At 44.6% G+C, this 12,791-nt stretch overlaps 1 protein-coding gene across 1 annotated transcript in view; it reads right to left on the minus strand.

Annotated features, from left to right (window-relative positions):
• VPS13B (vacuolar protein sorting 13 homolog B) overlaps nt 1-12,791 on the minus strand; it is a 968,736-nt gene that overhangs the window by 82,235 nt on the left and 873,710 nt on the right. The window contains exon 45 of the mRNA XM_066578394.1: nt 12,326-12,589. Within this exon, the coding sequence (XP_066434491.1) occupies nt 12,326-12,589 (264 nt within the window). The remainder of the gene's footprint in view (nt 1-12,325; nt 12,590-12,791) is intronic.

Consider the following 12,791-nt stretch of genomic DNA (forward strand, 5'->3'; position numbering starts at 1 on the left):
GACAAATCATAACCAGATTAGGGCGGTCCACTACTGTTCCTTCCAAAGTGATTAGGGTGGAGGCCATGAACACACTAATGCGTTACGTGGAAATGTGAACAGATTAGGAAAATAACTCTTCCAATTTTAATGTAACGTTACAGCCTAGGATGTCTTTACGGGTATTCCAGGGTTTTAGTGACTGGATATCTCTGGGTTTGAGTTGGTCATGAGAATTCTAGCTTCATACTATAACTGAGACACATTTGGTGTTGAACCAATGCCCTCTCCTCCCTTTCCTTTCCACCCCCACTCTGTTTTTTTTTAATGGTTATTCTGTAATACATATAATTCTAATAACCTTTGACATTAGTGTTTCTGCTTTTGTAGAATGACCCAAATGAACATTAACATTGCTTATGGGATGCGGGTACCCACGCCATTGCTTAGCAATTAGAAATACAAATATTGGAGGAAAAAAACTGTACTGCGTATGATCGACATCGAGCCGCCGAGGTCATCTGCATTGCAGTAAATTAAAGTATGCAGGGTTGTCAGCCGGGCTCACAGACGGAATCCGCTGCGGGCCTCCTACATGCAGAAACCGGTTCGGCCATGTGAGCCCAGGCTTATAGTCATTCAAATTGAAATGGGTGTTGCTCGGCAATTTTGGGGATGTTCCATGGCTGTGTTGCAATTCTCTTAAAAAGACCGTCGCTGGAGGTCCACTGTGTAGTTTAAAACACAAAAGGGATCTCTGTTCTTTTATCCTCCTGGCTGGCAGTGGTCACAAATGCATGACTTTCACAATCAGAATGTAATGAAATAGCTTAGGGGTGTGCCATAACATTCTAGAATCCCTGTTTGGCACCAAACACACACACACACACGCCTTTTTTACCACCCTTTTTACTAGCGTTTAATGCTGTGTTTTCAGCGCAACGCTAAACACCGGTCAAATGCTACCATTGATTTCAATGGGGCTTCTCAGGCATGCGCTTAAACGCAGCATTTCAAACTCTGTTCTATTTGCATGCGTCTCTGCGTTTTAAGAACAGCAAAAATAGTAGCAGCATCAGATGGTGAATTTAAAACAAATCATCCTTTATTGCTCCATATTGAAAAAAAAACAGGCTGCGTTTTAAAACGTGATGATTTTCCCATTAAAATGAATGGGGTGCGTTTTCAGCGCTGAAACAAGGTAGAATGTGGTTACCACATTTTTGACTGCGTTTTTTCGGTTCTGGCATTTCAGCTGGCTTGGCTGCGTTTATAACTGTGCTGAAAACGCAGTCAAACTCTGTAAAAACCTCACGTCGACGCAGCGTTTTTACAAGCACATGTGTGAGAGTGGCCTAGACTGCTTGCACACCTCTGTTAAGGCTCAGTACAGGGCTTCCATCTCTCATTTTTGGAGGAGAGAAAGTGAAATAAAACTGAATAATTTTTTTTAGAAGGGATAACCAAAAAAGGGCAATTCTGGTATTGCATATTTTTTCCTGATGGCGTTCAACATGCAGGATTAATAATGCGTTATTTTAAAAAACTGGACTTTAACAGATGCAGCGACAGCAGTTTTTTTCTTGATGCGTCAACTGTGAAGTTTTTGTTTTTATTACTTTTAATATTTTTTTCTAATAATTAAAAAGTCTTTATTTTACTTAATTTTCACTATTTATTTTAGTCCCCATAAGGCACTTGAACTTGCGATCACTTGATCGCTTATACAGTATAATACAATACTACGGTATTACATTACATTGTATTTTAACAGACCTCCTATTAAAAGAAAAGGCGTGTCTTAATAGGCAAACAACCATGACAGCCCTGGAGACCTTCAGAAACCCAGACTGCACCTCAACGATGTTATCACAGCCGGACCGTATGGGACATTTAAATGCCGCTGTCAGAACTGACAGAGGTATTTAACGGGTTAACAGCTGTGATCAGACTTATTTCTGATAGTGGCCGTTGCAGGCGGGCCCAGCTTGCAAGCCGGCTGCATACACAGCAAATGCTGTTAGACATCTATATACTTCCTAACTGAATGGGGCATATGCAGTTAGGACGTATATAACCGTATGGCTGACAGGGAGGGGTTAATCTACAATGACAATCTCAATGCATGCAATTCCTTAGCTAAACATCAAATGGCATCCACTGAAGTCAATAACTACAGAGAGATGTAAAGACCTTCACATACCCTCCACAGACCACTCTGACTATTAGATGCAGCGCGCCTTTTGTCTACCGAATGGTGCAATAAGGCTGGAATTCATCTTGTCAAGTATTTTTTTTTCTTTTTGGAAAGACAGGAAATACATGTCTAACATATCAACAGTAAAGTGAACAGATGTAAAGTATCTACATCACATAATCAAAGAACAAGGGCTTTGCCAACTTCTAAACAGGCCAGGAACATAGGGTGTGTAAATGAGAACATAGCTCAAGCATTTTCTCACACACAAATTGCAAACTGCTTCTCGGTAGCCTGTCTTGTAATGTGATCAAGACACATCACTACTGGAGTCCACAGTGATACGATCCCGCTATGTGGCGATCCCGCTCCTTACTTCCTGATCACACTAAACATCTGGAAGAAAACTTTGAACTGTAATGTCAACAGAAATCTCACCGCATATACAGCGGATATAAAAAGTCTACGCACCTCTGTTAAAAGGCCATGTTAAAAAATCTGACAAAGATGAATGATTTCAGATTAATTTCTACCTTCACTGTGACCCGTTATCTCTACAAACCTATTGAAAAACAAACTGAATTCATTTAGGGTGGAAAGAAAAAAATGTGGTTGCATAAATATGCACACACTAAAAGGAATACTTTGTTGATGTGCCCTTTGACTTTATGACAGCACTCAGTCTTTTTGGGTAGTTGCCTACCAACATGCCACATCTTGACTCGGCAATCTTTTTCCAGTCTTTCTCGTAAAAGTACTCAAAATCCGTCACATCGCGAGGGCATCTCATGTGTAGCGGCCTCTTCAGATCAACGCACAAATTTTGAATGGGGTTCAGATCTGGGCTCTGGCTGAACCTTTCCAAAACTTTGATCTTCTTCTTGTGAAGACATTCTCTTGTTGATTTGGAGGTTCGCTTTGGGTGATTGTCGTGCTGAAAGATGAAATTCCTCTTCATCTTCAGCTTTTTAGCAGAGGCCTGAAGGTTTTGTGCCAACAGGAACTGTTAATAATTCTCTCCACCTTGACTGAAGTCCCAGTTCTAGAAGCAGAAAAACAGCCCTAAAGCATAATCCACCTTCACTGTGGGTAGGGTGTTCTTTTGGTGATGCGCAGTTGGATTTGTGCCCAACATAACTTTTGGAATTATGGCCAAAAAGTTAAACTTTGGTCTCATTAGACCATAACACATTCTCCCACACACTTTTGGTAGATTTGATGTAGGTTTTGGCAAAACATAGCTTGGCTTTGATGTTTATCTTTTTTAGAAAAGGCTTCCGTCTTGGCACCCTACCCCACGGCCCAGACATATGAAGAATACGGACAATGGTTTTCACATACTACACAAGCAGTACTTGTCAGAAATTCCTGCAGCTCCTTTAATGTTGCTGTACGCCTCTGGTCAGCCTCCCGGACCAATTTTCTTCTAGCATTTTCATTAATTTTTGAGAGACATCCAGTCCTTGGTAATGTCCCTATTGGGCCAAATTTAATCCACTTCTTGATAATCGTCTTCACTGTGTTCCATGGTATACGAGTGTAATACCTTGGAAATGTTTGATCCTCTTCTCCTGACTGAGACCTTCCAATAATCAGACTCCTTTGATGTGTTGTAAGATCTTTATGGCTTTTGCTAGAAAATGCAACTAAGAAAATGTCAGGAAACTCCTACTAGAAAAGCTGAACTTTATATGGGGGAAATCAGAATCACTGTAAATAATGGCAGCCGTTTACTATTATTTATCATGAGTTTAAATGTGATTGGCTAATTCCGAACACAACCGAATCCCCAAATATAAGAGGGTGTTCACACTTATGCAACCACATTATTTTAGTTTTCTTATCTTCATCTTTCTACCCTAAAAGATTTTTAGCCTCGCATTTTAACAGGGGTGTGTAGACTTTTTTATATCCACTGTAAATAATGCACATACAGCCGTGCCCTCATACAATGTGTGTATATATATATATATATATATATATATATATATTGTGAGAAGGTGATCGGCAAAGTGCTGGAGGGCATATATATTTCGCCTAGGATGCTCTCCTATGAGGCTTTGGGGAGCACTTGGCCAGGTACGTACCACCGAGCAGCCTGGGCTCGGTGGAGGAAGCCGGCAGTATGGTGTCAGTAGCATTAAGTTACTGACACGGTGTAGTATGTAAGTGGCTCCAAGCCACATAATCCGGGCCGGCTTTTTCTGGAGTGACCAAAGTGAAGGGTGGGATGGTCACTCCCACGTACCAGGTGGGGCTGGTACCAGGCCATATAAAGCCTGGGCCTACAGGGCCTAAGGAGAGCGTCTGGCTGAGGGCCAGAGAGAGCATCTGGCTGAGAGCCAGAGAGAGGGCTCTGTGGAGCAGGGAGCCTGGCTAGCCCAGCGTGTGGGCTGAGAGAGCTGAGACCTCTGCAGGTCTGAAGAGGCCTGGCTGGCTGTGTGCAGGAGCCATTTTGTTACCACTGTGTAGACAGGGACGCTACCTGTATAGTAAGTGCTCAGACGAGCAGGATTTACTTTGTATTTGCCTGATGTTAAGGCCTGTATTTCGTTTTGTTTGCTTGGAAATGAACCCAGGCAAAGCCTGGACTAAAGACTTTATCGCATGTGTCACTGTCTCTGACTGCTTATGCCCAGGTTGCTACCGATCCTAAACGCTAATCCCTCACATATGGTGTTTGGATGCGGGCAGCGGTCTTAAAGAGACATACACCAATTAATGGACACTTTGCTGCAGCAGCTGGAGAACCGTTGCTAAGGGCAACCGCCCAAGAGAGATTGACGGGAGAGTGCTGTAATCCCCATGTCCTGGGTGAAAGCTGCAACGGCACAGCCATCAGATACTGCCAAGATGGAGGAACTGATAAAGCAGCTGGTACAAATGAACGTGCAGCAACAGCAAGCGTTGGCCCAGCAGCAACAAGCGATGGCGACCCAGCTAAAGGTCCACGAGGAGGCCATGAGAGCTCAGGCCGAGACTAATGCTCAACTCAGGAGCCTCGTCGAGAGGTATGAAGCCAAGGAGGACTTACTGCGAGCCGTGCCTCCTGGACGTTCCAACCCCGGGAACAGCAAGTCGGCTGGAGCCCCTGGTAAGACTGTTCCGTATGCAAGGGGTGTCAGAAGTGTCCCAAAGGGAGGCGGCTCAGAGGGGGATCGTTTGGGGCAGAGGAGGAGCCCCAAATGGACATTCGGGTCCCGGGTAGAACCCCAAGGAGACCGGGCCCCCATACGATGTTGGCGCTGTCATGAGCCCGGGCATATTGCCGCCAACTGTCCACTTACTGTGGAACCAATGGACTGTGACTCTGCCCGGCGGAGGTCGATGTTCGCACGGCCAGTGTGTTCTGCAGAGACTGTGTCAGAGACTGATCGACCATTATGTCACCTAAAGGTGAATGACTTTGCAGTGTCAGCTCTACTGGACTCAGGGAGCTTGGTTATGCTGGTGCACTCCAGCCTGGTCGATCCCACAACCTTCACCGGCCGTCGCATGGGGGTTGTTTGTGTGCATGGGGACACCAAGGAGTATCCTATTGCCCTTGTACGACTTGATACTCCGTGTGGACTTGTCACCCATGAGGTGGGCGTCGCAAAATCCTTAATGCACACCGTGATCCTCGGGAGAGACTTTCCCCTATTTTGGGACTTGTGGCGACACCGAGGGTCGCCTGCAAATAAGGTTCATGATAATACAAATGTGCATGATGTGTGTCCAGAACCGTTTGACCCTGAGGGTACGGTTCCAGCAGTAGGGGTGACCCAAGAGAATGGGGATAACTTTCCCTTAACAGTATTGGCGGGTGAGACGGAGGTACAGAATGAAGTAGTTGCTATGCCTGACTTAGAGGTCTCACGTGCCAATTTCGGAACTGAGCAGCTCCGAGACCCCACCTTAGTAAAAGCCAGGGAAAATGTTAAAGTGATAAATGGGGAGCCTCAATTCCCAGGGGCTGATACTGTGTTTCCACACCTTGCAGTCAACCAAGAATTGTTGTATGAGGTTGACAAGGTCCGTGGGGAGGTTGTGGAACAGCTGGTGGTACCTCAGTCCTATCGTAGGATGGTCTTAGACCTGGCGCACAAGCATGTGCTGGGAGGTCATCTCGGGAGCGAAAAGACTAAGGAACGCATCCTTCAGCGTTTTTTCTGGCCCGGGGTACATGGTGATGTAAAACGTTACTGTGAGTCGTGCCCGGAGTGTCAAATAACAGCTCCTATGCCCCATTACCGGAGCCCCTTAGTGCCCTTGCCCATCATAGAGGTGCCATTTGAGCGGATCGCTATGGACCTAGTTGGGCCCTTGGTAAAGTCTGCCCGGGGTCACCAACATATATTAGTGGTTGTAGACTATGCCACCCGTTACCCCGAAGCCGTTCCTTTACGCAATACGTCATCCAAGGGTATTGCAAAGGAACTACTTCACATGTTCTCCCGCACGGGCATACCAAAAGAGATCCTGACGGACCAAGGAACCCCCTTTATGTCAAAGGTCATGAAGGAATTGTGTAAGCTGCTGAATATTAAGCACTTACGGACATCTGTGTACCACCCACAGACGGATGGTCTGGTTGAGAGATTTAATAAGACCCTAAAAAGCATGCTAAAAAAGGTAGTCAATAAGGATGGGAAGGACTGGGACTGTCTGCTGCCATATTTAATGTTCTCAATCCGTGAAGTCCCACAATCCTCCACTGGGTTCTCTCCCTTTGAATTAGTGTATGGTAGACATCCCCGAGGCCTCCTTGATGTAGCTAAGGAGACCTGGGAGCACGAGTCCACCCCCTACAGGAGTGTTATTGAACACATTTCCCTCATGCAAGATCGAATTGCGGCGGTCATGCCCCTTGTTAGAGAACATTTACAGCAGGCTCAAGAAGCCCAAAGCCGGGTATATAACAGGTCCGCCAAGGTGAGAACCTTCAACCCTGGGGATCGGGTACTAGTGTTGGTGCCCACCCTAGAAAGTAAATTCCTAGCAAAATGGCAAGGGCCCTACAAAATAATTGAGAAGGTCGGAGAGGTAAATTATAAGGCATACCAGCCAGGTAGGCGGAAACCAGAACAGTTGTACCATGTAAACCTAATTAAGCCATGGAAGGACAGAGAAGCCCTGACTGCAGTGAGCACCCCCCATGGTGAGGTCCCAGAGGTGTATGTATCAGGGTCTCTGTCCAGATCCCAAGAGCAAGAGTCTAGAGAATTTATACGACGTAATTCAGCTGTGTTCTCCGATATACCAGAGCGTACTGGCGTCATAAAACGCAGGACAGGAAAACTACAGGACAATGCCAATGCCTTCTCAAGGACGCATTGTGTGGCGGCTAAAGGTGTCCGACCCCACAGGCTCGAACAGAGGGGGAGGGTATGTGAGAAGGTGACGGGCAAAGTGCTGGAGGGCATATATATTTCGCCTAGGATGCTCTCCTATGAGGCTTTGGGGAGCACTTGGCCAGGTACGTACCACCGAGCAGCCTGGGCTCGGTGGAGGAAGCCGGCAGTATGGTGTCAGTAGCATTAAGTTACTGACACGGTGTAGTATGTAAGTGGCTCCAAGCCACATAATCCGGGTCGGCTTTTTCTGGAGTGACCAAAGTGAAGGGTGGGATGGTCACTCCCACGTACCAGGTGGGGCTGGTACCAGGCCATATAAAGCCTGGGCCTACAGGGCCTAAGGAGAGCGTCTGGCTGAGGGCCAGAGAAAGCATCTGGCTGAGAGCCAGAGAGAGGGCTCTGTGGAGCAGGGAGCCCGGCTAGCCCAGCGTGTGGGCTGAGAGAGCTGAGACCTCTGCAGGTCTGAAGAGGCCTGGCTGGCTGTGTGCAGGAGCCATTTTGTTACCACTGTGTAGACAGGGACGCTACCTGTATAGTAAGTGCTCAGACGAGCAGGATTTACTTTGTATTTGCCTGATGTTAAGGCCTGTATTTCGTTTTGTTTGCTTGGAAATAAACCCAGGCAAAGCCTGGACTAAAGACTTTATCGCATGTGTCACTGTCTCTGACTGCTTATGCCCAGGTTGCTACCGATCCTAAACGCTAATCCCTCACAATATATATACACACACACATACATATATATATATATATATATATATACACACATACACATACACACACACACACACAAGGCTTATATGGCATTGAAAAAATAAACAGGAGATCCCGGAGTACAATAATAGACCAGTATACATATTAGAAGCTCTATAATTTCTTATACTGATGAGATAAAATGAAATCTGCGCTGTGATTGGTTGCTATGGACAACAAATAATTTCTATTAGAAGCTTTCACAAGAGTATGTGCCGGGCTCATTTTCCATGGTTCACACTGTGCAACAGACTTCATTGGAACGTTGTTCACTTGCAAATATTTTAATTAGATGTGCTAGGAATAAAAGAAAAGCCAGCAGAGACTTCTGAAAACTTCAACCAGTGTCTACAAAAGTTGGCCAGTGGGGCAAGATGTGAAGAGACCTCCATGTTGGTTTGTCCTATTTTGTGTATTTGAAATAGCTGACAATTTTGCCTTATAACTATGATTCCTTATTCCACTGAACAATTTTCCTGAGCATAAACATTTAATATATATGGATTGCATTCACCGTCCTGTAACGGGCTTTCCACTTGTAATACATATGTGCTTGCAATTGAAAGATTTGCATTCAGTATACATTGGGCTATACCATCCATTTGGAAAGTCTCCAGACCCTTTTCCTTTTTTTTTTACATTTTGTTATGTTATGGCCTTGTGCAAATTAAAAATTACATATTTTCCCCCATCATTCCGTAGTTAATACCCCATAATGACAAACAGAACAAAAATGTTAGAAATTTTTGTAAATTTTTGAATGAAAAACAAACATTTTGCACGGACATAAATATTTACATTGTGTACTCAGAACTCAGTTGAAGCACTGGTAGCGATTACAGCGTCCGGGCTTCTAGAGCAAGATGTCACAAGGTTTGCACACCTGGATTTGGGTATTTCTACCATTCTTATCTGCAGATCCTCTCAAGCTCTGTCAGATGGGGTGGGGGCAGTTTGTGGACAGCCATTTTCAGGTCTCTGCAGAGATATTTGTTTGAGTTCAAGAACATTTACAGACTTGTCCCTAAAACCCTTCCTTGTGTTGTTTCGGCTGTGTGCTTAGGACCATGGTCTTGTTGGAAGGTAACTCTTCTGCCCAGTCTGAGGTCCCTTGCGCTCTGAATCAAGTTTTCATTAAGAATATCTCTGTTCAGCTTTCTATCAACAATGACCAGTCTACCTGTCCCATTTGCTCAAACCCCCAACAGCATGATGCTGCCTCCACCGTGCGTCACTGTAGGGATGGTATTGCGCAGGTGATGAACAGTACCTGGTTTCCTCCAGACATAACGCTTAAAATTGAGGTTGAAAAGTTCAATCTTGGTTTTATTAGACCAAAGAATCTTGTATCTCACAGTCACAGTTCTTTAGGTGCTTTTTGGCAAACTCCAGGTGGGCATTTGTGTGTCTTTTACTGAGGAAAGGCTCCTTTCCGGCTACTCTGAGATAAAGCCCAGATTGGTGCAGTGCTGTCGAGGTGGTTAACCTTCTGGAAGGTTCTCCCACCTGCACACATGATCTTTGTAGCTCAATCAGAGTGCCCATTGGGTTCTTGGTCACCTCTCTTATGATGATCCTTCTCCTCCGATTACTGGTTGGCCAACTCTAGAAAGAGTCCTGTTTTTCCCATTCTTCTTCCATTTAAGATTTATGGAGACCGCCGCGCTCTTGGGCACTTTGTGTACAGCGGAAATTTTTTGTAGTCTTCTCCAGATCTGTTCCTCCACATAATCCTGTCTCTGAACTCTACAGGCAGTTCTTTCTCCTCACGGCTTGGTTTTGTTTATGATATGCATTGTGAGCTGTGAGACCTTAGGCCTCCTTCACACGGGCGACACCGCATCGTTGCGGAAAAAAAAATCGCAGCGATGTCGCATCGCTGCACCATGCGATATCGCTGCGATTTTCTTGCAGCAATACCGCGATTTTGTAGCGCTACAAAGTAGCATGTGACGCTACAAAATCTCACGACTTTGTAGCATCACGTGCGAGGATTTTCTGGGGGTGGCAGCCAATCACAACCAGCGCTTCCAGGAGGCGGGGATTTTTGAATCCCCGGCCAAAAGAGAAGAAGATCAGTGCTGGGATCCTTGGAGAAGATGCGGCCAGGCTGACAGCGCAGGAGAGGTGATGTATGTGTTTTTTAGGGTTTAGATTATAGCTTTGAGGCCTCCTTCACACGGGCGACAAAGTCTCGCGATTTTGTAGCATTGCTACGATGCTACAAATCGCATGTATGAGAAGCCCATGGTTTCCTATGGGTTCCTTCACACATGAGATGTTTTGTAGCATGCTACAAAACGACACACAAACCTCGCAGGTCCGGCGATATGCCCGCGACACAAGAGGTTTTCTAGCCCATGTTTCTCTATGGAGCCTTCCTCTCTGTTGCATCGCATCACACGAAAACACGGTTTGCATGCGATGCGATGCAACTTTAACAGTAGCAGATGCTACTAGGTCGTGTGATTTTGTAGTGTCACATGCGACTTTGTAGCGCTACAAAATCGCGGTATTGCTGCAAGAAAATCGCAGCCATATCATGCGGTGCAGCGATGCGATATCGCTGCGATGCGGTGTTGCCCGTGTGAAGGAGGCCTGACAGTAGCATTTACTACTGTCAAAGTTACATCGCATCGCATGCAAACCACGTTTTCGTGTGATGCGATGCAACAAGGAGGAAGGCTCCATAGGGAAACATAGGCTACAAAACCTAGCGTGTCGCGGGCATATTGCCGGACCTGCAAGGTTTGTGTGTCGTTTTGTAGCATGCTACAAAACATCTCATGTGTGAATGAACCCATAGGAAAGCATGGACTTCTCATACATGCGATTTGTAGCATTGTAGCAACGCTACAAAATCGCGCGACTTTGTCGCCCGTGTGAAAGGGGCCTTATATAGACAAGGGTGCGTATTTTAAAATTATGTTCAATTAACTGAATTTACCCCAGGTGACTCCAACCGAGGTGTAGAAACATCTCAAAGATGATCAAGAAAATTGGAGGCCCCCGCAGTTAAATTTCAAGCATCATACCAAAGTGTCTGAATGCTTAAGTCAATGCAAAATGTTATTTTAAAAAAAAAATAAAAAAATTACAAAGATTTCTAACATTCTGTTTTCACTTTACCATTTTGGGGTATTGAATGCAGAATGAGGGAAAAACTTAATTTTTCAAAAATTTTGCACAACGCCACAACATAACAAAATGTAAAAAAAATCGAAAGGGTCTGAAGACTTTCCAAATGCATTGGACACATTGAATGTCCACTTAATTATAGACGATGGCCATTACACAATTGGAGCTTCCCTGTATGAAAATTAGAGATGTAACCCCGGAGTGCAGCATAAAATCATGTACGCAAATTTTCGTGGATGAGGTTCAGTGTGAACCCACATTAGAACGGGAAAATTGAGCGATATGAGTGACTTCAAATGAGGCCTGGTCATCAGTGCTAAACTGCCAACCTTAAGGAGTTTTCTAGTGCAATAGCGTTGCAAGTATAAGAAGAAGAGTGTGATCGAGGAAAAACAGTCAACGAAAGGGGTCAGAGGAGGATGTCAAGAATCTGCCTGATGAACAATCAGTGCAAAATTAAGCAAACTGCAGCTAAATAGAATGCTGCTTCTCCAAGTAATGTGTCCAGATGCTCAATTCATTGCTTAGCATGAATGAGCTGTAACAGAGGTCGACCAATTCTAGTTGAGGTTAACGAGAAACAGGGACGAGAATACTGTGGACAGAAAAGCAAAAAATGGAAACACTGGGCAGTTGAAAAAGATCACCTGGTCAGATGAATCCAGATTTTTGTTGCTCAATGCTGATGGGAGGGTCAGAATTTGACACAACAGTTTAGGCTAGTGAAGGTGGAATATTGCTGTGGGCAATGCTTTTTTGGCATACCCTGGGTCCTCTGACGACTATGAGAGCTATTCAACTTAATTTGAAACAAAGGATTGATAAGCTACCTATCATTAACACATTTTTAGCAGAGTATGTCGCCACCTACTTATTAGAGCCATATTGCAATAACTACTACTATTATACATACAAAGCATACCTGAATAATAAAGCTGTGTTCTGTGGCATCAGAATTCACAGGCACATCTTGGGACCATTCTTCGTCTCCTTTCGCTCTTAGGCATAGCTCTGTAAGCTCGCTATCTTCCAGGATATAAGATGGCAATTTCTGTTTGGCTTCCAGGCAGTCTATATGTTCTCGGACCACAGCACAACCATCATGTCCCATATAGTGCTGTACAACTTTGAGATCAATACTTTCTGGCAGATAGCTACAGATGATTTGCCTACCACAGATGGTTACCTATGGGAGCAATGCAGATAAATAAGATGTCTATCCATAATGATTACTTAAAGTATTCCAAGTGGTAATTAAAAAAAAATACAACAACTAAACAGGCCAAAACTCTACATACCCCTCTTAAAATGCCAGGTTTTTGTCAATAAAAAGATCAGACAAAAATGAATCATTTCAGATTTATTTCAACTTGGCATTTTAATAGGGG

The sequence above is a fragment of the Eleutherodactylus coqui genome, chromosome 9 (assembly GCF_035609145.1).
Source record: "Eleutherodactylus coqui strain aEleCoq1 chromosome 9, aEleCoq1.hap1, whole genome shotgun sequence".
Taxonomy (NCBI): domain Eukaryota; kingdom Metazoa; phylum Chordata; class Amphibia; order Anura; family Eleutherodactylidae; genus Eleutherodactylus; species Eleutherodactylus coqui.